Genomic DNA, 27,361 nt, shown 5'->3' with positions numbered 1-27,361 from the left:
AAAGGTTTAAGCTAACAATAAGTAGATGTGGCCCAACAGGAAGTCCTTAACTGCTAACAGCATCTTTTTTTCCCTAACAGCATCTTTTAGAATAAAATTTGCTTAATTACACAATTAAAGATGTCAGTATTCTAGGAAAATCCTGTCTAGTAATTATTTCTACAAGTATTTTAACCTACTCTTTTTTTTTTTAATTGAAGTATATTGTAACATAATGTTACCTGTGTCAGGTGTACTCATAGTGATGTGACAAATCTGTACATTATGCTTTGCTCGTCACAAGTGTAGCTCCCACCTGTCACCCTATAAAGCTATTATCATACCACTGACTATGTTCCTTCTGCTGTACTTTCCATCCCCTAACTTTACTTTGAGCAGTCTATAAACATTTACAAAACTTTGGTGAGGGGCCCCTGGTGGCTCAGTGGGTTAAAGCCTCTGCCTTCACTCAGGTCATGATCTCAGGGTCCTGGGATCGAGCCCCGCATCAAGCTCTCTGCTCAGCAGGGAGCCTGCTTCCCTTCCTCTCTCTCTGCCTGCCTCTCTGCCTACTTGTGATCTCTGTCTGTCAAATAAATAAATAAAATCTTAAAAAAAAAAAAAAAAAAAAACTTTGGTGAGCGCTTCTTTTAGGTTCTAAGAATTTTTTTTAAAAATTTTTTTTGAGAAAATATTTTTTCATTGCTTATCAAATACATTATATTCATCTGTGAATGTCTCACTTATTTGCTACATAGTAATACCTTTTCTTTTGGATCCTTTAGGCATAAAGTGTTCTAAGAACCCTTTGAAATTACATGCAGAAGTGTGAGTGTATCTTTTTTGGAGATGGGGTATATAGCTTTTGCCACATCCTCAAAGAAGGCCACAATCCCAAAAAGGTGAAAGCAGTCCTCCTCAAAGAGTGATCTCCAAACTAGCAACATCAGCATTACCTAGGAACTTGCTGGAAATGCAAATTCTTGGTCCCAGCTCTAGATCTACAGAACCAGAAATTCTGATTCTGGGGTAAGGCTCTGCATATGTGCTAACAAGGTCTACAGATGACTCTGAAAACCACTGCTTTAAAGTTAAGGACTATTCTCATTAATTCTTTTTCTAGATACAAGATATTCTGATTTGCCAACTACAAGAACTGTCTGTATACAAATTAGAACATCAGAAGCTTCTGTTTGGCTCCAAACTCTAAAAATATAAAACATAATATATGCGGCTAAGTCCTTAGAATTTATAATTCTTCTCTATAAAGAAATGCTAATCTTCTGGAGGTGGACTTCACATAACAAAATTAACCATTTTTATTTTATTTTTCAATAGGCTCCATACCCAGTGTGAGACTTGAACTCACAGCCCCAAGATCAAGGGTCTCATGCCCTACTGATTAAGCCAGCCGATGTCCCCAGATTAACCATTTTAACATTAATTAGTTCAGTAGTATTTAGTACATTCGCAATGCTGGATAACCACCACCGTCTAGTTCCGAAAGAATTTCATCACCCCAAAAGCAAGCACCACTCTTACCATTAAGTGATTGCTCCCTCCGTGCCTCTGCCTCCATCGCCATTCCTGGTCACCACCGACCTACACTCTCCAAGGATTATGTATTTTTTATTTCATATGAATGTAATCCCAAAATGTGTGACCTTTTGTCTGGCTTCCTTGACTTAACATGTTTTCAAGGTTCATTCCCTTGTGGTCTCAATATATCACTCCATTTTAGGGCTGAGTAGTACTCCACAGCATGTATAAACATTTTGTTTATCCATTCAAAACATTCAGGAATAACACAGAGGTAGTGGTTACACAACATTATGGATGACTAAAACCTTTGAAATGTGTACCTTAAAATGGTTAATTTTACGTTATGTAAACTATAGCTCAATTTAAGAAAAAAAATATTGAGGCTCCTGGGTGGCACCTTTGGCTGAGTGTCAGACTCTTGGTTTTGGCTCAGTCGTGAGATCAAACCCCACATTGGGCGCCTGGCTCAGTAGGGAGTCTGCTTGAGATTCTCTACCTCTCTCAGCCCCTCGCCCTGCTAACACTCTCTCTCTTAAATAAATAAATTTTTAAAAAAAACAGAACAAGGGGTGCCTGGGTAGCTCAGTTGGGTGAGCGTCTGCCTTCGGCTCAGGTCATGATCCCGAGGTCCTGGGATCAAGCCCCACATTGGGTTCCTTGCTCTGTGGGGAGCCTGCTTCTCCCTCTGCCGCCTGCTCTCCTGGGTTGTGCTCTCTCTCCCTCTCAAAGAAGTAAAATCTCAAAACAAAACAGAACAAAACCAAATATTTACTCCTTGATGGGACAGGTACTATTATTTTCTCCATTACGCAGATGAGGAGATAGATACCAAAAGGTTCAGCAACTCTTCTGTCTTCATATAGTTTGTAATCAAGACCAGAATCAAGACCTGAACCCATTTTTATTCTATTGGGTAATTAGCTAGGAGAGGGACTGCTGGGTCATGTGAGAATTCTATGTTTAATTCTCTGAGGAACTGCCATCCTGTTTCCCACAGCAGCCGATCCATCTCACATTCCCACCAGCAACGTAGGTTTCCAATTTCTCTGCATCCTTGCCAGCGTTTCTTTGTATCCTTTTTTCCCCTCTAAAATAAAGCCATGCTAGTGGGTGGGATATTATCTCACTATGGTTTTGCTTTGCTTTAATTTGCTTTTCTCTAATGACTAAAGATATGCATCTTTTTGAGGGCTTCTTGACCATCTGTAGATCTCTAGAGAAATGTTGCAAATCCTGGGGCACCTGGGTGGCTCAGTGGTTTAAGTCTCTGCCTTCGGCCCAGGTCATGATCTCAAGATCCTGGGATCCAGCCCAACATCGGGCTCTCTGCTCAGCGGGGAGCCTGCTTCCCCCCTCTCTCTCTGCCTTCCTGTCTGCCTACTTGTGATCTCTGTCTATCAAATAAATAAATAAATAAATCTTTTTTAAAAAAATGTTGCAAATCTTATGCCCATTTTTAAATGGAGTTGTCTTTTTGCAGTCTTTTTTCAGCCATGGGTAATACTCAACTTCCAAATACCAATAAAAAGAGGACTCATTTAACACCATTAACTGTTAGAATATCCTTTCTTCCTTCACACGCACATCTTTACAGGAGGAGGAGCCCTTCTGTACCACCAGCGCTAACACAAGAAGTGGGAGCAATGTATTCCTAGGGTCTGAAGTCCAAACACAAAATAAAATGGGTCTATTCTCCAGTGCTGCTACCTTTTTTTTTTTTTTTTTTTTTTAAGCTCAGAGTACATGTAGCCATCCTGGGAGAGGCTAACCAACACCGATCATTCACAAATTTTTCAAAGAGTCCATAATTTTTAGAGTAGTGTTAATACTTTTTTCTTCCTCTCCTTCTTTCCTTTTTTTAAATTAAATAGCAGGTCGTCTTACCTGGATGCTCATGTCAAAAGGAGTCATTTCATCTTCACCCTCAGATTCAAACATGGCCCTAGAACCATCAACCAAAAAAATCAAACTATCTCTTCCTGAGTATGTATATTCTCCTATGGGGGAAAAAAACAGAAGAAAATGTTTGCACCTGTGGTCATATTTATCATGTTTATTATTCATGTAAAACAAAGAAAAAAAAGCCCATTACAATGCCCACCCTCCTCCAAAGAGTAACCACTCAACTGACTTTCAATAATCATTTCCTTATTTCCTTTGTAATTTTATCATCCTAGTGAACATTCCTAAACACTAGTTTTGATTTAATTAAGTTTCGAGGGGCACCTGGGGGACTCAGTCAGTTAAGCATCTGACACTTGATCTTAGCTCAGGTCTTGATCTCAGGGTCGTGAGTTCAAGCCCCCAGTTGGGCTCCACACTGGGCATGGAGCCTACTTAGAAAAAATAAGTTTTTGAAACCTCTTAATCTATAGGTACACCTCCATTTTTGTGTCTTATAACTTATTTGCCAAAGAACGAGAATGTTGTGTTACATAGTTTTCCACTTTCTGGATTTTGCTGACTGCACTCTTTCGGTATAAACTGACATAATCCTCTGTCTTTCCTACTGAGGACCTAGAGAGGGTTCATCATCAGATTCAGGTGTTCTTTTTTCCTTTCTGGCATCATAGGCGATGCTGAGTTTTTTTATAAAAACACATAAAATGGGGGCACCTGGGTGGCTCAGTGGGTTAAAGCCTCTGCTTTGAGCTCAGGTCATGATCCCAGGGTCCTGGGATCGAGCCCCGCATCGGGCTCTCTGCTCAGCAGGAAGCCTGCTTCCTCCTCTCTCTGCCTGCCTCTCTGCCTACTTGTGATCTCTGTCTGTCAAATTAAAAAAAAAAACAACAACATAAAATGGGGGCTCCTGGGTGGCTCAGTCAGTTAAGTGTCTGCCTTTGGCTCAGGTCACGATCTCAGGGTCCTGGGATCGAGATCGAGCCCCAGTCAGGATCTCTGCTCAACGGGGAGTCTGCTTCTCCCTCTGCCCTTCCCCCATGCTTGTCCTTGCCTGCTCACTCACCTGCTCAATCTCTCTCTTGTGTTCTCTCAAATAAATAAATAAATAAAATCTTTAAAAAAAAGAAACACATAAAATGTCTGGTTGTCTCCCTTTTTTTTCACACTGCTGCTTTTAATACAATAAATGTAATTTCCCATCTATAAAAGAATATGGCGGGGGCACCTGGGTGGCTCAGTGGGTTGAGCCGCTGCCTTCGGCTCAGGTCATGATCTCAGAGTCCTGGGATCGAGTCCCGCATCGGGCTCTCCGCTCAGCGGAGAGCCTGCTTCCCTCTCTCTCTCTGCCTGCCTCTCCATCTACTTGTGATTTCTCTCTGTCAAATAAATAAATAAAATTTAAAAAAAAAAAAAAAGAATATGGCGATTACGGGTCAAGAGCCCTAAACAAAAATTTTTTTCATTTTAATTAATTTATTTTTATTAACATATAATGTATTATTTGTTTCAGGGGTACATGGCAGTGATTCATCAGGCTTACACAATTCACAGCACTCACCATAGCACATACCCTCTCCAATGTCCATCACCCAGCACCCCCATCCCCCCCACCCCCTCTTAGAGCACCCTCAGTTTGTTTCCTGAGATTAAGAGTCTCTTATGGTTTGTGCAAAAATTCTATCATGACCCAGTGAATTCTACCTCTTAGCAATCTAAAGAACATAAGATATGGGAAACCCCTTATACAAAATTTTCCACAACAATGTTGTTCATTAAAGTCAGAAATTGAAAATAGGGCACCTGGGTGGCTAGGTCATTAAGCATCTGCCTTCAGCTCAGGTCATGATCCCAGGGTCCTGGAATCAAGCCCCACATCAGGCTCCCTGCTCAGCAGGAAACCTACTTCTCCCTCTCCCACTCCCCCAGCTTTGTTCCCTCTCTTGCTGTGTGTGTCTCTCTCTCTGCCAAATAAACAAATAAAAGCTTGAAAAAAAAAAAAAGAAAAAGAAAAAGAAAAAGAAATTGAAAGTAACTAAAATGTCCAATGGGAAGCAGAGTGAAAAAATCACAGTACCTTTAAAATGAGTTATAAAGATGACATATATGTAGTTACATGGGAAAATATATCTATAATATACTAAGGAAAAAAGGCAGAACACAAAATCTATGTTTAAAATTGTTTTTGGAAGACTGGTGCAAATGAAAATGAAAAAACATATATTCACTATGATTATAAAAAATCAGACACAAAGAAAAGCAGACATACATAGTTAAGAAATATCAGAATGAAAGATGAAGGAAACTTCCCTCAATGAAGGAAATAGGCAAAATGCCAAAAAGCTGGCAATAGTAGTGTTCCGGCAGTAGATTACAGCAAATTTTCTTTTATGTTATACGTTTCCTGTGTTTCTCACTTTTAGTAAAAACACTTTAAAATTTTTTTACCCAGGACTTAAATTCACCAGTATGTAAACTACATGTCCCCCCTACTTCTCTTCCTTTATCCTTTGTGTTACTACCACGCCTGAGACCATGGTGAGAGAATGAATCTCGTAACTGTGTTGCTCACGTTTTCGCTTTGGTTGCTGCAGTTATTGTAGGGTGAAGACATTTTTATACTGAGGTCCTACAATGAGTAAAACAACTCTCCTGGGTGAGGAAGGGTCTTCCCTGAGCCACCTAAGGTGACAAAAGGTACCAATGTTCAGGGTCATTGACTGGAGCTCAACAGATGTCTCTCTACCTACCAGAACCCAGTAAAAGTTGAAGGGTACAAATGTCTCAAGCACTGGAGTAGGACTTGAGTAAAAGAGCCTTGGATAGCTCTGCAAAGTTCAAAGGAAGAAAAGCATTTGAGATTCTCTGGGGAGGGCAGGGTAAGCCATTAGAAAGCAGAGACAGGGAAAGTCATACACAGAACTGCGCACACGTTGAAGTCACTTACCTCCTGCTTCAAGTCCCTCTTCTTGTTCTTCTTCCTCATCGCCCTCGTTTTTGTAATAAGACTCCCAACCTGACATAGTGTTTACTGCTCACCAGGTGAAAGAAAGTTATGATCAGTAAGAAGCAAATTTAACCCTTAAAAATATCGACTCCTAGGCTCCTATGAGATCCGCCCTAAAGTCTCAAGGTTACTGGTGAGGAATGTGGATGCTGGATCCTGCTGCCTCCAGAGCTCTCAGTAACTGAGATGTACTAGTATACGGCCGTAGGCATCATTCCAGCGGCCGCCTCACCTCCGCTATCCCTCAGGGCCGCTTCAGGGCTCGTAGCGGCCCTCCGACTGACTGGGGTGCTGGGGCAGCCCAACCTGAAGGTCCCGTCTGGCCTCCAGCACCATCTGGACCTACGGAATTCCTGCTCCAGGGTACTAGATACTCTAGCGGACCCACTCATCCCGCCCCCAAATTTCCCCCAACTCCTGGGCCAGCCACGCGGAGCGAGAGGGCCTCACTGCAGGCTGGCCTCAAGGCCAGGAGCCGCCTCCCACGGAGGAGGGGACGGGAACCAGAATCAGTCTCTACCCCGCCGGTCTGCACACTTCGTGCTGACGCTGCCTCGCGGGGAGGCTAGAGGGGCGCGCAAGACTAAGTGAGCGAAGCACGTTGAGGCCAGCCCCGGCCGGAAAGTAAGGGACAAAGCGAAAAGCCCGAACTGCCTACCTTAGAAACAACGAAGAGATCAATTTGGACAAAAGGCGGGGCGCCACGCTCGCAGGGGCTCCAGTTCGCGCTCCCAATCAACGCCCGTTACGTCATCACGCATAGCGCGCACATTCCTCCTCAAGTTGACACGCCCACTTCCCCCACCCGCTTTCCACTACTGTCTCGAACGAATCCGAGCCCTTGAGCGAAAGCCCCGCCCCCTTCCGCGAAACCCCGCCCCTCGTCGTCCGTCGGGACGGTAGCACATGCGCAAGAGTGCGTCTCCGCTCCCGCCCCCGCCCCCGCCCCCTCTTCCGCGCGGACCCTGTCCGTCCCGGCTCTGTCACCTCACAGTAGTCGTTGCCGGTGGCGGGCGCGGGGGCGCGTGTAGCGCAGGGCCGCCTTTCCCCCGCCCCTCAGGCCGGGCCTGGGCTCGGTCCCCCCCGCTCCCTCCGCTCCCCTCCCCCGTCGGGTACGGGAAGGTCCAAGCCGCTGCCGGGTGCCTGAGGGACTTCGTGGCAGCCGCCGCCACGGGTCCCGATGGAGCCGCCGAATCTCTATCCGGTGAAGCTCTACGTGTACGACCTGTCCAAGGGCCTGGCCCGGCGGCTCAGCCCCATCATGCTGGGTGAGGGGGCTGGGGGCGGGCAAGAGGGTGCCGGGACGGCCGGCAGAGGTAGGGAGGCCTGGACCACGGCTCGTGGTGGGGACGCGGGGCCCAAAGGATGCAGGAAAGCGCGAGTGGAGAAGGGAGAGGTCTGAGGTTCGGGCCCCTGGAGCGCCACTTTCCCGACTTCGCGTTTGAATCCAGGAGGAAGGGATGGAGGCGAGTCACGCCCTCCCCCTGCCCCCTGCGAGCCGAGGGGTGAGCCTGCGCTGCAGCCCGGCGGCTCCCCTGCCCCACTTCGGGAGCCCTTTACACTCCTTCCTCCACCGAGTGTAGGGGAGATGAGGATGCCTACTGCGCGGTGCCCCTCGTGGTGGAGGGGACACTGCGGAGGTCCCCGGTGGCCCTTAGAGAGCCTTCCCTCCGTGCCAGAAGGACACTCTGCAGTCTCTGGGGTAGATGGGAGTAGGAAGCTAGAGCCGCCCGGGGGCCCAGCCATGGCTCCCAGGTGGAGGTGAAGTCAGGTCTGCTACTGGAGCCCGAACTCGAGTGACAGTGCGGTCTTCTCAACAGTTTTTAAGTTAATTGCTTTTGTCCAGATGGTTAGAAAGCAATTCTAGGGGAGGACTGGATACTGTTGTGTCAGTAAGGGTGTGCTCCATTAAACGACTTCCCGACCAGAAGAGAACATCAGCCCTAGTTCGCGGCATGTCAAACCTCATTATAACCCAAATACCGAAAGGTCTCCTCTAACATAGAAGTTGTCGCGTTTGTGATTTCAGTGGATTCTGGGCGGGAAAGGATTCCAGGAATTGAAAAATTGAACAGCTTTGGCAACATCCATTGGAATGGCTAGTTTTTCCTTACTTTTATGGACTCATTAGAGAGTGTTTTAGTTCATCTTGGTAAGACAAGAGGGCCGAAGTCAAGTAACAAGACTACTTGGGAGGCATCTTTTCAATGACCTTGAGTTTCTGGTGTATCATAGTGAGTTGCACTTAATCTCTTAACCCTGGGCCAGTGAGTGGTTACTGATGGTTGGCTTTACCTCAGAATCACCTGGGATGCTTGTTAAAAATACAGATCACTTCACTTTCAACAAGTTTTGGTCAATGGAAGTAGAGAAAACAAAGTTGGAACAGTTCTTTAAATATTCAGTGTGTTTAAAGCAAAGGATTTATACATGCTCCTGTAGACAGGTAATTATCTGGAAGAATACATAAGAAATTGAAACAGTGGTAACTTATGGGAAGGGGAACTTGATGCCAGAGGACGGGAATAGAAGGGAGACTTCACTGTAAACTTTTTGTACCTTTCGAATTGTGTACTGCACACATATATTTATTCAAAATAAGCGAAGTTTTAAATTTATGGATTCTAGAGCCTCGTTACACAGGTACTAAATAAGAATCTTCTGGAATTTTGATCCAAAAATCTGCATTTTAAATAAGCTCTTCTTATAATTGTTATGTAGCCAGGCCATTGTTGGCTAGAAGTTTGGGCCCAGATCACCAGTTGTTAAAATGACTAAGGCAAAGTTGAAAGCAAAACTTACAAAGTCATGGAGGAAGGTCCTAATCGCTAACAGATTACATCAGTCAAGTTCCAACTAAACTTCTTGGAATGGAGCCATTATTTGGTTACTTTGGTCATAGCTATAAATGCCCTTAGGGAATCACTGCTATGTGATTCATTCAATATTTTTTTTTAAGATTTTGTTTATTTGACAGACAGAGATCACAAGTAGAGAGGCAGGCAGAGAGAGAGAGGGAAGCAGGCAGAGAGCCCGATGTGGGACTCGATCCCAGGACCCTGAGATCACGACCTGAGCCGAAGGCAGCGGCTTAACCCACTGAGCCACCCAGGCGCCCAATAGATTGTTTTTTGAGTCCATGTGTTAAGCTTAACTGAGGACAATATATTGAGCAAAATGTTCACTGCCATCTTGGAGCTGCTCACCGGGGATGTGATAAGTGTTAGGCCATGCGAGAAGCAAACAGGGTGCTGAGATTGAAAGTAACAAGAGAAACCTGACTTTAAGGGTATCAGAAGGAGTGACTTAAGTTGGGAAGTCAAGGATCAAGTAGTAGTCACAGGAGGGTGGTGAGGGAGTTCTAGTGTTCTAGGCATGAGGAAGATCAATCTGCCAAGGCTGGGAGGTAGGATAGAGCCTGGCCTTGTGCTGGAACTGAAAGAAGGCCTTTGTGGAGTATCATGGGTGAAGGGAAAACTGCCATAACTGAAGGGGGAGGGCCAGACAGGCCCCCTGCCCCCTCCGTTTTTTAATAGATGAGAAATCTTAGAAGGATCACGGGCAAAAATGGGAACTTCACGAGTTTGGCACATCTGCCCGCAGTGGTATTTCTGAGAACATCACCTTGCCTGCAAACCTAATTCTCTCTTCTCTATCCCTTGTCTCCCATATTGCTTTTATGGCTTTTGCAAAAGTAATGAAAGGATTATCAAAGCTAGTAATCACTACTTTCTAGAGTTAGAAACTTTTGGAAAATGGGCATTGCCATACTGGTTCACCCTGTCCAAACATCACCAACCTTAAAGTTGGGTATATACCAGTGTATTGATTTCCCATTCCCAAATATATTTGAACCTTTAGAAAGTCCACTTGTTTCCTGATTTTTGCTATATGACTTCCAGAAGCATATTAATAGTTTGCATTTGTTGAGAACTTCCCATGAACCACACACTTTTTTTCTGAGTACTTTGTGTGTGTTACAATCCTCACCATAGTTTTGGGACGTAGGTCCTGTGATTACTTCCATTTTTCATTTGAGGAACCTGAGACATAAGGCGTAAAGAGACTTGCCCCCCCCCCCCCGCCAAAAAAGAAACTAGCCCCTGCTCACACAGCTGGTAAGTGGCAGGGCTAGGTTATAAACACGAGCATTCTGACTTTCAGGGCTCGTGTTGTCAATCATTTTGTTATATCCGCTCTACTGTGGAACGTGTCCCTTTATAATTTTTCAAGTTTGTAAAAGCATCTTTGGTCAAGTGTTTCAAATTTGGATGAGAAAAGGATCTGCGTTCAGTGTTTCTGTGCCATTCATAATTATGGATTTATGATCATTGCTCATTGCACTCATTTTGCCATATTAAATTAGTGTGGCCTCATCAGTTGTATCTTATTCTTGTTATGATGGTTCCTCATTAAAAGACACCATCTAGGGGTACCTGGGTGGCTACCTCCAGCTCAAGGCATGATCCCAGAGTCCTGGGATGGAGCCCAGGGTACCTGCTTCTCCCTCTCCCTTTGCCTGCCGCTCTGCCTACTTGTGCGTGTGCTGTCTGTCTGTCTGTCTCTCTCTCTGTGTCGAATAAATAAATAAATAAATAAAATCTTAAAAAAAAAAGACCCCTCTAACTCTATTATAGTCATGACTGGACTGGAGAAAGCCTAGTGTAATTCCCTTCTCCTCCACTGGAGACTCCACAGTTTTATCCCATCCAGTGTCCAGTCTCTTAGAATAATTGCTTCGCATGAAGGTATTTCTGGTCGACTGTCCTTCATTCACCATGAAATGGTCCCAGATTTATCCTTAGCGTTCTAATAGACAGCTGATTATACCTCTTTTTCGTAATATACCATTTGCCCAAGATAATTAGCTATAATAATTATCCTTTAAGTTCCTCCTCTTGATAATTTTGGCTGTTATTTAAATTTCATGACCTTTTTCAGTGCTAAAGGACATAGAGACAAATGCAGAGGTGCTTGGGTTTTTTTTTCAATTGTGATAAGAATACATCTTATTTGTTTATTGTTTTCTAATCTAAAGTTTTGTGTGCATGCACGTATCTCAGGGTTATGTTTATTTTTTATTTTTTTCAGAAGCCTATCTCAAAATTGTTCTCAGGTTTAAAGACAGAAGGATATAGAACATATTCATTTCTTGGCAGAATGCAATCTAATGAATATTTGAGATTTTACTTTAGACCCAGTTCTTCGCTTAATTCTGTAATACAAAAAGTAATGAAGTAAAAAACATGAATTCTGAGGGGTGCCTGGGTGGCTCAGTCAGTTGAGCATCTGCATTTGGCTCAGGTCTTAATCCTGAGGGCCTGGGGCTCCCTGCTCAAGGGGCAGTCTGCCTCTTCCTCTCTTTCTGACCCTCCCCCAGCTCCTGCTCTCACTTGCGTGTATGCGCCCCCCGTCAAATGAATAAATAAAAACTTTTTTTTTAAAGAGTTTGTTTATTTGACAGGGATCACAAGTAGGCAGTTGGGGGGGGTGGGGTAAACCAAGCTCCCCTCTGAGCAGAGAACCTGACATGGGGCTCGATCCCAGGGTCCTGAGATCATGACCTGAGCTATAGGCAGAGGCTTAACCCACTGAGCCACCCAGGCACCCCCTGTTCAGCACATCTTCGCTCTTCAAAAGCTATGCTGCCTGCCATAACACTTCCGCTTGGCCTGGCTAACTTCTGCTCATCCTTGAGTTCTCAACTAACATGTCTCTTTCTCTAGGAAAACTTCCCTGACCCCTACCCCACAAATCTTGGTCACGTGTCCCCAGTATGTGCTCATAACATCCTATGCTCCACTTTAATCGCATTTATCATTCTATTTCATAATTGTTTTCTTTTTTAGAGAGCGAGCACTTGCAAGCAGGGTGGGGTGGCGGCAGGGCGGTGGTTTTGGGGTGGGGGGATCTTAAACAGGCTCCACACTCAGCACGAAGCCCAACGTGGAGCTCAATCTCATGACCCCGAGATAATGACCTGAGCCGAAATCAAGCCAGCTGCTGGGGCACCTGGGTGGCTCAGTCGGTAAGCATCTACCATCTACCCAGGGGTCCTGGGATCGAGCCCTGCATTGGGCTCCTTGCTCCGCAGGGAGCCTGCTTCTCCCTCTCCCTCTGCCTGCCGCGCTCTCTACTTGTGCTCTCTATCTCTCTGTCAGATAAATATATAAAATAAAAAAAAAAAAAAAATTCAGATGCTTCACTGGCTAAACCACCCAAGCACCCCTGTAATTGCTTATTTCCTCATCAGTGTTCACACACCCCCAGAACTGGACTGGAAGCTCCACTGTGGGCAAGAACTCTATGGATTTATCCAGAGTCTAGCACCGTGACCGATGTTCAGTAAATATAGCCTAGCTGAATGGCGGAATGTTGCAGACATACCTCAAAGCATTGCAATAAGGCCTGACTAATGAAAACAAGCAAGAGTTAAAGGGAACTCTCTCAGTACTGAGGAAAAGAACTCCTAAGTCAGTTATTTTATACGAGGAAAGAATCCTGTACTGACTCCAAGGAATCCTAGCATTGGAATATCAAGTAGTTTTAAACCTACTTTTTTTAAAAAATTAAAATACCCTCTCAGTTGTTTGGGGTGCCTGGGTGGCTCAGTGGGTTAAGCCTCTGCCTTCGACTCAGGTCCTGATCTCAGGGTCCTGGGTTCGAACTCCGCATCGCAGTGGGCTCTGTGCTCAGCAGGGAGCCTGCCCCCCCCACTCTTTGCCTGCCTCTCTGCCTACTTGTGATCTTTCTCTGTGTCAAATAAATAAAATCTTAAAAATAAATAAAGTAAAATAAAATACCCTCTCAGTTTTTAACAATGTACTGCATTTGATTTTGTGATAACCTTTCTTTGCCTAAAGGAAGGGAAAGCCCTGCCAATAGCCTTTTATTTTTCTTTACAATATTGGCACAGAGGCCCACTTACATTATACAAATGTTTCCTTTTACCTCTTTCCCACCTAGATTCAATATTTATCCTGTGGCCCCAGAGAAGAGCAAGCTGATTTTGTAAGTTACATTAACCCCTTCATGTGGCTGGTAATCTGGCAGATGCTGAGCCAACCAGCAGGTTAAAGCATTGCCAGCTGGGTGCCTGGCTGGCTCAGTGGGTTAAGCTGCTGCCTTCGGCTCAGGTCATGATCTCAGGTTCCTGGGATCGAGTTCCACATCGGGCTCTCTGCTCCGCGGGGAGCCTGCTTCCTCCTCTTTCTCTCTGCCTGCCTCTCTGCCTACTTGTAATCTCTGTCAAATAAATAAATAAAATCTTAAAAAGAAAAGAAAAGAAAACATTGCCAGTTAAGGGCGCCTGGCTGGCTTAGTGGGAGGAGCGTGCCACTCAATCTCAGGGTTGTGAGTTCGAGCCCCACACTGGGTGCAGAGTACTAAAAATAAGTAAATAAACCTAAAAAATGTTTTAATATATTAAAAAAGCATTGCCAAATAAAACCACTATCAAGGGCTTCCTAGCTGGCTCAGTAGGTGGAGCATGTGGCTCTTGATCTCGGGGTTGTAAGCTTAAGCCCTACATTTGGTGTAGAGATTACTTAAAAATAAAATCTTGGGGGCGCCTGGGTGGCTCAGTGGGTTAAAGCCTCTGCCTTCGGCTCAGGTCATGATCCCAGGGTCCTGGGATCGAGCCCCACGTTGGGCTCTCTGCTCCGCGGGGAGCCTGCTTCCTCCTCTTTCTCTCTACCTGCCTCTCTGCCTACTTGTGATTTCTCTCTCTGTCAAATAAATAAAATCTTAAAAAAAATTTTTTTAAATAATAAAAAATAAAATCTTAAAAATAAATAAATACACTATCAATAACACTGCATGTTAACTGGAATTAAAACAAAATAAATAAGAACACTATCATTAGAGGAATATGGGAGGTGAGCTAGGTCTGCATTCGATTTATACCGGTGACCTAATGCTACTTGCACAGAGCCCCGTGCTGCCCCATCACCAAACAGACATTTGCTGAACAGCAGCAGGATTCCAGGGGCTGATCTCGAGCCTGTCCTGCAATCAGCGTGTATGTCTATGTGCCACCCGTGCCAGGATGCAGTATTTTCTCCTTGGCTTTTGTATCCTAACTCACCTCTTTCACAGTCAGTGGAATGCTGACTAATGCAGACCTCACTCTGCATTCTTTATTACTCTTGATGGAAACAGGACTGATATCCCTGCCTTCCATTTGTTTTCATGTGCATACTTCATAGCCCTTGAAATCCGTGCCCTAGATGCTCCAGCAAGCTTGGAGACATGCAGGCATCTGACCCACCCACTCTTGGGCCTGCTGACGAAATCCTAATGGGAAAATAATCTGCTTCTCTCTAGTGTGCTAATATCCACTGAGCCTAATTCATGTTCCAAAATGGCCCTGTGACCTAATTCAGTCTCAAATCATCATCTCCTACTCACTCCCGCCCCAGTGTGGCCAACAAAAAAAAATATTTTTTTAAGATTTTATGTATTTATTTGACAGAGATCACAAGTAGGCAGAGAGACAGGCAGAGAGAGGAGGAAGCAGGCTCCCTGCTAAGCAGAGAGCCCGATATGGGGCTCCATCCCAGGACCCTGGGATCATGACCCAAGCTGGAGGCAGAGGTTTAACCCACTGAGCCACCCAGACGCCCCTGGCCAACAAAATTTTTAAAAATCAGTTTAGTTCCACTTTCCAATGGCTGTCACTTGACAGAGGAGACCGTGGTCCTTGTTCTTTTCCTCCCAAGGACAGGCTGCTGAGCAACTGCCCTTATGTTTCTCCCTGAACTGCTCCAACGAGTACATTGGCGTATCGTGGTTTCTCCTCCTTGCTTTTATGCCAGACAAACCATGCCTCTTTATTTACCTGTTTGTAAAATGATGTTAATAAATATTTGCCCTACTCCACCGCATAAGGATGTCGTGAGAATAAGGATAACTGAGAGTAAGGATGATAAAGGATGTACGTCTGCGGAAGCTGCCTTTGAGGACGCTTGTCCTAAGTGGGTGACCAGTGCCGTGCAGCCTCCAGTCTGTTTCTCAGCCACCTCTGTGGGATTTCAGCTCAGTTTGGATAAGGGCAGAGCCTGCCCCACCGTCTAGGGAGCTACCTCAGAAACCCCAGCCTGAATCCCTCTGTCTGTCTGGGCTTTGTGGGCCAAAGTAGCAGGTCTCTTAGTGAAAAGCACACTAGTCTCCTAACTGAAGGAGAGACAGAACTCTGCTACATTTTCTTTTCCTTGTTACTGCATTTAGCCTGGCCACACTAACAGGGAATGAAATGTTTGTATTGAAAATAGACACAGTATTTCATGTTAATTCCCTACATACTGAAATCTCTTCTTAAATTTTACAACCAATCCTAAGGTAAAATTTATCTTTTGGAGGTCTTTACCTTTCTCCCCAAGGCCGTTGAACCTAGTATAGTCTCCATGTATCAAAATTCTGGGTACCATACACTGTGATGCTGTATTTTATTTTATTGTTTCAAGAGGGGAGGAGGAGTAGGGGTAGGGAGAGATCTTAAGAGACTCTCCGCTGAGGACAGAGCTGTTGCAGGGCCCAGTCTCAGGACCCTGAGATCAGACCCTGAGCTGAAATCAAGAGGTGGACGCTTAACCCACTGAGCCACCCAGGCGCCCCTACAGTTCTTTTACAAGATGTAGATGTCTTTTAAAAAAACATGGATCCAGGGGCACCTGGATGGCTCAGTGAGTTAAAGTCTCTGCCTTTGGCTCGGGTAATGATCCCAGGGTCCTGGGATCGAGCCCCTCATCTGAGCGGGGTAAGTCTCTGCTCAGCAGGGAGCCTGCTTCCCTCTCTCTCTCTGCCTGCCTCTCTGCCTACTTGTGATCTCTGTCTGTCAAATAAATAAATAAAATCTTTAAAAACAATATATAAAAATAAAAACATGGATCTGATCGAGGCACTCTACAGCCTAACAACCACAAATGCCCCCCCAGTGTAGGGCAGCCTTCTGTCCGGGCTTACCCTACTTTGCTGGTGCCCCTGCTAGCCGCTTTCCCTCCTGTCACCATCACTGCACTCTTTTCTCTAACCTGTCTTTATCACAACTGTGCATTTGCACATATTCACTCCGGCAGAAAGGTCCACTCCTGCCCCTACTTGTTCCCTGGTTGAATTGCTGCTTATAAAGTTTCCTTATCTTTATTATATATAACATCTTATTTTTAGCACTCTGTAATTATACCGCTCTATAATGAGAGCCTATCAACATTGTATTTTACTTAGTTATGTGTGTGTCTCTCTTTCCATTTGACTTTGGGCTCCTTACAGGCAGGAGAATGATCTGTTCATATTTTCATTTCCATACCTAACATCATTTCTGCCATGTGGAGGTATAGAATACATCTGGATTGACTATTCAGATGGATGGCGTTGTCAAGTTTTGCTCTGTCATTTCCTGAAGGATTTCACCTCACATATGCTCAATGAAGAAATGGATAATAGCCTTTTTATACCATTGTTCTGTTGTCTCTGTATGTGAGACAAAGAAATTAAAAAGGCAAAGTTGGGGCACCTGGGTGGCTCAGTGGGTTAAAACCTCTGCCGGGCGCCTGGGTGGCTCAGTGGGTTAAGCCGCTGCCTTCGGCTCGGGTCATGATCTCAGAGTCCTGGGATCGAGTCCCGCATCGGGCTCTCTGCTCAGCGGAGAGCCTGCTTCCCTCTCTCTCTCTCTCTGCCTGCCTCTCCATCTACTTGTGATTTCTCTCTGTCAAATAAATAAATAAAATCTTAAAAAAAAAAAAAAAAAAAAAACCTCTGCCTTTGGCTCAGGTCATGATCCCAGGGTCCTGGGATCGAGTCCCGAGTCGGGCTCTCTGCTCAGTGGGAAGCCTGCCTCTCCTTCTCTCTCTCTGCCTACCTTTCTGCCTGCTTGTGATCTCTGCCTGTCAAATAAATAAATAATTTTTTAAAAAATATTTTATTTATTTATTTGACAGATCACAAGTAGACAGAGAGGCAGGTAGAGAGAGAGAGAGAGGGAAGCAGGCTCCCTGGTGAGCAGAGATCCCGATGTGGGGCTCGATCCCAGGACCCTGAGATCATGCCCCAAGCTGAAGGCAGAGGCTTAACGCACTGAGCCACCCAGGCACCCCTAAAATTTTTTAAAAATAAATAAAGTTTAAAAAGTAAAAATAAAAAGACAAAGTTGAATTTACCCTGAAGGGGAAAAAAAAAGCAGACACAAAATTCGGGGACATCTGTACCAGTGTTTTTTATCTTGCATTCTAGTTAACACAACATAACTGTATCAGGACCTAAGGACCTTATTGGAGGAGAAATGCATTCCTAGAAAGTCTCCCAAAAGGTTTTTAATAGGTTATTCTGGGTGGTTTTGTTTTTAAGATTATTTATTTCAGAGAGGGAGGGAGTTTTGTTTTGTTTTGTTTTGCCTCAAGGGAGAGAAATTCTTCCCCCAACTCAAAGATTTTTTTTTTTTTTTTAAGATTTTATGTACTTATTTGACAGAGAGGAAACAGAAGCAGAGAGAGTGGGGGAGAAGCAGGCTTTCCGCAGAGCAGAGAGCCCATTGCGGGTCTCAATCCCATGACCCTGGGATCATGACCCAAGTATAAGGCAGATACCTAACGACTGAGCCACCCAGGCGCCCCCACCCAAAGATTGATTGACTGATTGATTGATTGATTTTGAGAGAGACAGCCGGAGAGGGAACACAAGCAGGGGGGGAGTGGAGAGGAAGAAGCAGGCTTCCCACTGAGCAGGGAACCAGATGTGGGACTATCCCAGGACCCTGGGACCATGACCTGAGCCAAAGACAGAGGCTTAAGGACTGACTCACCCAGGTGCCCCAAGGGAGAGAAAGTCTTAAGCAGACCCTGCACTCAGTGCAGAACTCAATCCTATGACCCTGAGATCATGACCTGAGCTGAAACCAAGAGTCAGACACTTAACCGACTGCGTCACCCAGGTGCCCCCTGGGTTACTCTGGGTTTGGGTGATGGTCTGAATTTACTCAGGCTGAGAGGAGTCTGATCCCAGAGTGGCTAAATCTCTTCTTTTCTCCACAGGGAAACAACTGGAAGGCATCTGGTAAGTTGGGTGGGACTCTACATGGATTGGCTAGTTTCTGAAACAAAGCAGTACCTGTGCGTTTCAGGTCTCTGTAGCTTCCAGCTTGAAACCGAGCACTCCCTGCCATCAAACTTCTGACTTCTAAAGCAGTGGTGGTTCTCAGCCAGCGGTAATCTTGTGCCCTGACTCTCACCCCAGGGACATTTGGCAGTGTCTAGAGACATTTTTGATGGGTGGGTAAAGGCCAGAGTTGCTGCTGTAAACACCCTACCATGCACAGGACAGCCGTTACAACAAAGAATTATCCAGCCCCCAAAATAGCAGTGGTGCTGGGGTTGACCCTGCTCTAAAGAAAGGCAGGATGATGTTGTGCCCACCCGCCCAACCAAGGCTTTCTAACTACAGAAGTCTCAAGGGCCCCACATGTCTGTCTTGAAACTCGTCCACTTTGGTGCCTCTGTCCTCGATCCTTCCCTGTTGGACAAGATGGTCGCTGGGTTCTCAGTTCCATGAAGGAGGAAACCATAGGTCAACTAACAGTTTCTCAGTGTCAGGGTGAATCCAGGGCCTCCCCTCTGCTGACATGATCTATAGCAGCGGTTCTCCAGGAGGACAGTTCTGCCCCCAAGAACAATCCAGACGAGTGTCTGGAGACAGGTTTGGTTGTCACAGCTGGTGGGGATGGGGTGCTCCTGGCATCCAGTGGGGGGAGGTCAGGATGCTGCTAAACTTCTAGAATACACAGGACAGCCCCCCAGTCAAGAGTTCTCCAGCCCCAAATGTTAGTAGTGCCAAAGATGAGAAACTCTGTAGGATATTTATGCCTTTGGTTAGTTACATAAGGCTGTTGACCTTGTAAGTCCTATCCTTGGGCAGAAATTACTCTCCTTCCAGTGGGGTATTTGCTTTTTCCCAGACCAGTTTTAAGTTTTCTGGCTTACCGACTCACTTCTCTGCATTGCAGGCACACCTCCATAGTTGTGCACAAGGATGAGTTCTACTTCGGCGTTGGTGGTATCTCCAGCTGTCCCCCAGTGAGTGGCTTCCCTCACACCCTTCCCCGTCTCAGGTCCCTGGGGTCCCCACTCTGTATGTCTGGCTTTTAGCCCAGTGGATGTTGGCCTGTGACATAGTTCCTCCTAACTACCTTAAGACTCAGCTCAAGAACGCCCTTCCCTAGCTTCCTCTCTGCTCCCTTGGCATTTGGGGGTCCCTCTGGGTCCCACCGAGTGTGATACGGTAGATGAACCAACCGTTCCTGAGTCTCTGCAGGGAGCTGTGTGTCAGCTCCTTGTGACCTGAGACTGTGTCTCGCCCTCTGTCCCCATCACCAGCTCAGTGCCTAGCTCATAGTAGGAACTTAGCCAGTGGTCAGCTGAAGGATGAGGGCTCAGAGAGGTAAAATGTGTTGCCCCAAGTTATAGGGCCAGTAATTAGCACCAGGGTATAAGTCAGGACTCTGCCTCTAAAGTCCATGCATCTTTCCAAGAAATTCCTCTCCGAGCTATCTAAGGGTTTTCACAGGAGGTAGTCAAACAAAGACCAGGCAACCATTTTGGTACTCATAAATGGAAAGGCATTTTGATTTCTTCCTCTCACCAGTTCACCACCTTCTCTAACAAATCCTTCATGAAGCCCAGTTAATTCCACCTTGTAAATGTATCTTAAGTCAGTCTCTCTCTCTTCATCTCTTTCCCTGTTTCCAGAGCTTTCACCTTCGTCCATGCCACCCTCACAGCTAGCCTGGACCGCAGAAGTACCTCTGCTCCCCCTCCGTCAGGACTCCCCCCCCCCCCAGGGGGCAAGGTGATCTTTTCCAAAATGAAAATCTGATCGTGGCATTCCCCTGTTTCTGTCAGAACTCCCCCTACTGCTCTTGGAATAAAACCCAGCAAGCTTAACCTGGCCTCTGGGCCCTCTCTGATCCGGTCTCGGTCTCCAGCTCTGCATGACCTTTTCAGGTGGTGCCTTTTCCCACCCCCACCCCCTTCTCACTTCTGGAACATTCCATGGACATTGGAACCTAAGCTCTCACTTAGCTCTCACTAAACTCTCACTCCTAAGCCCACCTCCCTGATCCTTCACCTGGTTCTGCCTCTCCGTCCTTCAGATCTGAGTTCAGTGTTAGTCTCTCAGGCAAATCTTCCCAAACCCATCCGACTGGAAAGGTCCCCTGCCGTACACACTGGTGGTGCTCTGTATTTTTCCAGTAAGACCCTTATTGCAGCTCATAATTATGCATTGGTTTATGGGATTTTTTTGGTCTGCCTTCCTGCTAGACTATAAGCTCCATGAGGGCAGGGATCTCATCTGTTTTGTCCCCATCATACCCCAAGTGCCTAGCGTAAGGCCAGCATCTAGTAAGTTCTCAATGCGTGTTTGTCATATGAGTGAACGATAGGGACTCAACTAGTGACCTTTCAGTCTTTACAATTCTGAGACCATTATTCTTGGACCACCATAGTTACCCTGCTCGCCACGCTTTCCCCCGTGCCTAGAACAATTTTAGTATATGTGCTGCCGAAGCGAGCACCCCCCGTGCCTAGAACAATGTCACGCACACAGTAGGTGCTTAATAGCTGTTGCGTGAATGAATGATCTTTTCTAGGAGCTCTGCTCAGGAGTCCTCTCCCTTACTTCCCCAGCCCCTTCCCAGCTCTGTCCTCCCCAGTGATCTGTTGCTTCACCCTTGGCCGGTTTCCCCCTTGGCCTCAGTCTCTCCTTTGGTCTGCTGTGGCAGTCTGTTAACCCATGGCAGAGGGTTTTCTGTAGGCCTTCCATGGCCCATTATCTCCCTTGCCTGGGGAACCCTATCACCATTATTAGATTATCTTCACAGATCAAAATAGAGCTGAGCTGTGAAAGTATTTGCCAGCCCACCAGATCGCTCAAGAGTCCTTCACATTTTCCCAGTCTTCCCAGGGATATCAAGTGTGTCACAAGAGAAAACTGGCTGTAGACACTTAAATGTAGGCCTAGAAAGATGGCCTGTCAAGTGCTAGCCATTTCTGAATATCCTGTTGTGCCCTTGGGATCAGGCATGTTGGAGACAAAGGGAGACTTCAGGTTCTGGATTTCTTTTTTTTTTTTGGATTTCTATTTTTTTAATCAACCAGATGAGTAGATAGCATAAGGGGTCCGACCGGCCAGAGACTTGGCTTCCCCAGGCCCCGCCAGAAACCAGCAGCCCAGCTTCTTAGCCACATGGCCAGCACGTGGCAGTGGAGAGTTGACGGGAAGCTCTTAAACCATTGCAGCCTGATCCGATAGGATATAACACTCTTCGTCTGCCCTGAGTGCTCTGAAAGTTAAACGTTGTTGGAACAGAGCATTGGTGGCCTTCCATGGGAAGCCACATGAAAAAAATTCAGTGGAGATAGTGACTTAATGACTTTCTTTGGGTTGGCTCTTTTAGGGAGGGACATTGCTTGGGCCCCCAGACTCTGTGGTTGATGTGGGGAGCACGGAAGTCACAGAAGAACTCTTTCAGGAGTACCTCTCCTCCCTGAGGGAGTCTCTGTTCCGGTGAGTGGAGACACGGGCGGTGGTTAGTCAGGTCTGTCCCCCGACTAGATAACAGGCCCTGGAGGGCAGCCACCAGCTCACTTCCTCTAGGCACTCAGCACAAGGTCTGGCCCAGAATTGGCTGAATACATTTGAAGAGAAGGCAGTTCTGCCCCCAAGGAGAGCTCAGCATTGCTCCAAGGCTCGTAGTCCATCCGAGCCTACCTTCTGCCAGAACTCTGAGGGCAGGGCTATTTATTCCTCCCGACTCAAATCAGCAGCTGCTGCTCGCAGCCCGTACCGGGCAAGTACCTTGTCCTGGGAAATCAAAAACAGGGTTTGTGGAGGGGTTGGGATGATACGCAACCCTGAGTAGGTTCTCTCTTCAAGAAGCTTTAATCCGCGGTTGTAAACGTTCAGCTGTAACCCTTGAGCTCTGCTTTGGTGAATACAAAGATTCTCCTGAAACAGTAGAGGAGCCATACATTTTTATTTCCTCCTTCCCTTAAAAATTGGGGTCTTAGAGTCCCCGGTGGCAAATCCAGCAGCCCTCGGGAGTGTAAGAGAGAAGGAGAATGCCAGGGCTCGGACTCAGCTGTGCTCGCCATGCCGTTACTTGGGTTGAGTTGTTGCACATACATGCTCGCTGCCCCTCTGATCTGTTCTCTAAACCTTTCCCACAACGCGCAGGAGAGAGTCCTACAATGTCTTTGAAAACAACTGTAACACCTTCACCAACGAAGTGGTGCAGTTCCTGACTGGGCGGAAGATCCCTTCTTACATCACCGACCTTCCCTCTGAAATTCTATCCACGTAAGTGGCCTTGGTCTCTGGCCCTGCCCTTGAAAGCCCTGTTCACGGTCCGTGCGTGGGTCTGGCCCCCGTGTGCCCTCCCTGGCTCTCAGCGGAATCCTCCCGTGGGAGGTGCGCCCTGTTGTGATGGCACCTGCCAGCAGGGGCCGCCACCATCCCCTCAGTCCCTGGTCCCCGCCTGTGCGACCTTCACCCTCCCTGGAGTTGGACCTGCTCTGCCCTGGCCGGAGTGCAACCACAGGACTTAGGAACCCGCTCGAATCTAGCTAGGGCACTGACACACCGTCCAGGCATCTGTCTGCCATGTTGGTCATGAGGCAGGCCCCTCCCCAGAAGCACATGAATATAAAACACTTTTACATGGACAAGCTAAGAATAGATCGGAGCATTAGTATGGTGGCTTAGTCTGTAAATGTCATTTATTGGTCTTGCTTCCTCTGTACTGTGAGCTCTTTGAGGCCCTCAAAGACAACTTCCTCCTGGCCTTTGTAGCACCCGGTCAGCCCTCCCATCTGATGTAGTCGTCCCAGTCTCAACTGTCCCCTAAAAGGGCCCGCACACCCAAACCCATCATACCCTTCCCTATCTTGGCTGTGGAATATGTTAAGGCAGCCTCTACCCACTCCAGGACCCTGTCCCACCTGCTGACTCTGACTCAGTTTCTCCTGAACTGGGGCCCTGTCCACCAGAGGTCCTGACAGGTTTAGCAGGCTCGGCAAGGTGAGGTGTTTTCCACACGTGGGTAGGAACCCCTCAGGAAAAACTCGCAGAGGAAGCAGGACTGCTGTGTCCTGGTGGGGAGAGCCCTCCCGGGCCTGGCCCTCCCTGCATGTACTTCAGTGGGTGTGTTGAACCCCGAGGTAGTAAGCGTTGCTAAGGGATCTGGGTTATGGGGCCCTAAGCAAGTAGAAGCAGCTGGAATGTTCTTGCTGCTGTTATTTGATGCGTGGAGTTCCAGGACTTATCTGGTTTAGGGCTGATATATCTTAGTTTCATCTGCTTATGCTCGAGAATGCTTCATCCCCTTCAAATCTGGACTTGATTTTCAAAAAGGGCACTGTCCACTGAAGAAAAAGAAGGCCAGTAACTGAGATGTGTCGTGGGTCCCTGATTTAAGGTCGTAGGAATTTTGGAAAATCTCTCAGACTCCGGTATTGGCAATGTTCTGGTACAGAAAGGTCAGAAAGCTCTAGTTCCCTGTGTGTCGCCGGCCCGTTCAAGCCACCGAGCTAACCAGAATCTAGCAGTGAGGTACTGAGATGGCAGCGCCTACTGAGGCGGGGACCCCAAGGGTAAAAGGGCGGAGCAGGCTGTCTCAAGAGCCCCCCTGATGACGTCACTTGCGGGGCAGGTGACAAAACTGAATGAGGCTGTGCTGTCCTTCTTCCTGGTTGGTGGCACCCCTGCCCCCGTGGGCACAGCTGTGACGGTCTGCACCCAGCCCACCCCAGCCCCTGGGTCTCTTTTCTCCACAGGCCCTTCGGACAGGCCCTACGGACCTTCCTGGACCCCAGGATTCAGCCTCCTGAAGGGAGCCCTGTGGGCCCACCCAACGGCCAAAGCTAACAGGACTGCATGGGACCGCCCTGCCTCACAGGGGCTTTTCCTTTTTAAACAAAACAAACCCTACCAGATTTCTATTTTATAATTTTACATCAGAGCTAACAACCAGGGGACGGCTTTTTAAATTTCCCAGGGAAGGATGTCATCAGGCTGCATGTAGGACAATGCTGCTAAGAAACAGAACAAAATGCCATCCCTTCTAATAGTATTATACTAATTTATTAAGGCTGTCTTGTCTGTGAGTTCACTTCTGACGCTGCTTCCTGAGCGTCCTCCGCACTGGAGAAAGGGAGGGGGTTTGTTTCAGCAGAAGGCAGGAGGCACAGTTTGGGGGAGCCCCGACCTAGCACCTCTTTCCACAGACCGCCCGTGCTCTACCCAGGTTGTCACCACCTGGGAGACCCAGGTGAGTTTTACGACATCTGTGAAGCACCAGTTGCGACATCCCAGAAGCAGTGACTCTGGTTTTTAAATGAACCAAAGGACTTGGTGCACCTGAGACCACTCTCAGGAAGACTGACCCAACCCAAGTGAACTCTGTAGCCACAACCTCTCTTACCGTCCCTCCCTACCCCAAGCAAGGCCACAGGGCCAGGCCTAGAGCGACCAGAACCCTCAGGATCGAGGGAGAGTGACAGCAGGTGTCAGGCCAGAGAGTACAGGATAAAGCCATTCTTCCTTCCACCTACCGATTGCCAATCCTCTGACATCAATTTTGGAGAAGCTGCCTAGCTGCCCACGGGCTGCTCTTCCTCGGCGTAGCTGGCCTGTCCCGGTGGAGGTTTGGGCTGGAGTGCCAGAGACCCAGGCCTTTTGTCTACAAGTAATAATGTAGGTTATTTGCAGTCACTGTACCCCCCCTCCAGTGCCCAAACCAATAGGCAATATTCGGCCAGGGACCAAGGAGGAAGAACTCCTGCTCTAGGAAACTATCCCTGATGTAGAAAGAGTAATAATGCAGAATTAAGGTGGCAAGAAAATTGTGAATTGTTTCCAATAGAGATTTTTTACATTATCCTCAATGTGTTTTGAAGGCACATGTTATTTCCGTTTTCGTTAGGACTTTAAGGATGCATTGTTGAGAGCCTGCCTGGGCACCTTCCTAATGAGCCACTGCAGGAGCTTATAGGGAGGAACAATCTGGACGTTTCTTCTCTGGAGAGGCTCTCCGATTCCTTTTTTTCACGTGCCTCTCTTAAGTTTGGGGCAGTGAGTGTGGCAAAGGGATGTAGAACTGCCGGGTCCCTGAGTCCCAGCCCTGGCATCTGTGGGCTGCTCCCGCCACAGCTCCTGCCTCTCCTCAGACTTGAATTATGTTCTCTTTCCTTGGGTCTGGCCCGTAGCAGGTGCCTTTGCTTTTCAGAAAGCTGCTGCTCATCTCTGGCCTCATCCCCTCCTGTCTCTGCCATTAGTCCTAGCAGATGGCACCATGGGGGGTCTCAGCTAGAGGAAAAGATGGTTTTCTCCCTTAGTGTTGGTCTGTGACCTGACCAGGGGCACCTCCACAGTGACCAGCTTTGATGTTAAGGGTCATTTTGGAGAGCAGAAACCAGCAGAGACTGTACTTAATGTGGACCTACTGGCAGAATTGGGCTCATGGAGAATGGGTTTCAGGCTGGATTTCTCCCTCCCAGGAGGGCAGCTTGTTGGTGGAGGCCTTCGCCCTGCCTCTCGCCCAGTTTCTCTCCTATTCCGGCTTGCCTCGCCTAGCCCTCTCGTCCAGGCTTCTGCTCCAGACCTCTCCTCCCAGAACTCTCAGCTCTATCCAGAGGGCACTGGGCAACACAGGCTCCACCCCCTTCTCCCCCATATCCAGGCTCAGCTGGCTTCACTCCTAATAGCAGTCACTCCAGGCCCAGGAGAAGTTAGCCAAAGTGCTACCCTGAGAGACTGAGTCACTCGGTTCATTGAAAGCCCCCTCCATGCCCAGCAGCCATTTGTGCCAATGCCTGTGCCCTGGGGATTGTGGGGTCTTCTCAGAGCTCTCCAGGAAGCCAAGCTCTCTCTCCCCATCCAAGGCCCCCTGTCACTCATTTTGGAAGCCTAGGCTCAGGCTACGACCCCTAACCCCATCCTCACATGTCTTGGTCAATCCCAGAACCCCAGGAGCGGGCTCATTGTGACCAGCTAGCTCCACACGGGTGTGCGAGGCGAGCAGAGCGAAAACCGAACCATGTGTGTAATCGTATCACACGGCGGACACCTCCATGGAGGTGTCATTGGTTTAAAGGGACAGGGAAAGAGGGCGGATGAGACCATCACCCCTCCCCAAAATAAAGCTGTACCTTTGAGATTCCTTTTCGCCCTTAAAGTCAAACTACTAATAACTGTCTTGTATGGAGGTGTTTGCTGGTTTCTTTGGTGTTTTTTCTAATGCAATAAACTCATTTCTGCCTGCCGCATTTGTGTAGTGCCTCAAGGTCACGGTACGCGTCCAACATAGCCAGGCTTCTGTCTGCCTCTGAGCTTAACCTTGCTGAGTCTGGATAGTCTGCCTTTGCTTGGTCGTAAGCCTTATGGATAAGAAGTGACACTAGCAGGGAAGAACGCATGACTTTCACCATTGGTTTACAAAAATGGGGAAAAGGGGACGCCTGGGTGGCTCAGTTGGTTAAGCGGCTGCCTTCGGCTCAGGTCATGATCCCAGCGTCCTGGGATCGAGTCCCACATCGGGCTCCTTGCTCGGCAGGGAGCCTACTTCTCCCTCTGCCTCTGCCTGCCTCTCTGCCTGTGCTTGCTCCCTCTCTCTCTCTGACAAATAAATTTTTTTTTTAAATCTTAAAAAAAAAAAAAAAATGGGGAAAAGGCCCAGAGAGAATATCACTTGCCCAGTGTCACCTTGTGACCCATGGTAGAATAAGACTCAGAGCCCCATCTGCTGGCCCCAGCTTCAGAGCTCTTCCCGAGGCCATGTGCCATCAGAGGACATCCGACCTCACCGAGAAGTGTTCTCTTCTGGTTTCATTTTGGCTATCGGCTGTGTCTGCGGCCCTAAGGCTCTCTCCCCACCTTGCTACCGTGACC

General features: G+C 47.3%; 2 protein-coding genes across 6 annotated transcripts in view; one reads left to right on the top strand and one right to left on the bottom strand.

The window, feature by feature from the left end:
- XRCC6 (X-ray repair cross complementing 6) overlaps positions 1-7,195 on the bottom strand; it is a 37,425-nt gene extending 30,230 nt beyond the window's left edge. For 3 of the 5 annotated variants that reach the window (XM_059187113.1, XM_059187112.1, XM_059187111.1), the window contains exons 1-3: positions 7,086-7,195; positions 6,368-6,451; positions 3,406-3,518 (exon numbers count right to left, since the gene is read on the bottom strand). In XM_059187113.1, the coding sequence (XP_059043096.1) occupies positions 3,406-3,518; positions 6,368-6,443 (189 nt within the window). In that variant the 5' untranslated portion in view covers positions 6,444-6,451; positions 7,086-7,195. Of the gene's footprint in view, positions 1-3,405; positions 3,519-6,367; positions 6,452-7,085 lie in introns of those variants that run through there. The other 2 variants (XM_059187114.1, XM_059187115.1) reach the window with 1 other exon arrangement.
- Positions 7,196-7,339: 144 nt separating this feature from the next.
- Positions 7,340-26,739, top strand: DESI1 (desumoylating isopeptidase 1). The gene is made up of 6 exons (XM_059187116.1): positions 7,340-7,695; positions 18,454-18,475; positions 19,422-19,491; positions 21,873-21,982; positions 22,652-22,774; positions 24,250-26,739. The coding sequence occupies exons 1-6, from the start codon at positions 7,608-7,610 to the stop codon at positions 24,338-24,340; spliced, it is 504 nt and encodes a 167-aa protein (XP_059043099.1). The 5' UTR covers positions 7,340-7,607; the 3' UTR covers positions 24,341-26,739.
- Positions 26,740-27,361: the final 622 nt, after the last annotated feature.

Source organism: Mustela lutreola, chromosome 8 (assembly GCF_030435805.1).
Source record: "Mustela lutreola isolate mMusLut2 chromosome 8, mMusLut2.pri, whole genome shotgun sequence".
Classification (NCBI taxonomy): domain Eukaryota; kingdom Metazoa; phylum Chordata; class Mammalia; order Carnivora; family Mustelidae; genus Mustela; species Mustela lutreola.
This window is presented reverse-complemented; position numbering and strand designations above follow the sequence as displayed.

Coding starts and splice junctions, on each gene's coding strand:
- DESI1 (XM_059187116.1), top strand. CDS start 7,608: ATGGAGCCGCCGAATCTCTATCCGGTGAAGCTCTACGTGTACGACCTG. Junction 18,476..19,421: donor AAACAACTGGAAGGCATCTG/GTAAGTTGGGTG, acceptor TCTGCATTGCAG/GCACACCTCCATAGTTGTGC. Junction 19,492..21,872: donor GTATCTCCAGCTGTCCCCCA/GTGAGTGGCTTC, acceptor TGGCTCTTTTAG/GGAGGGACATTGCTTGGGCC.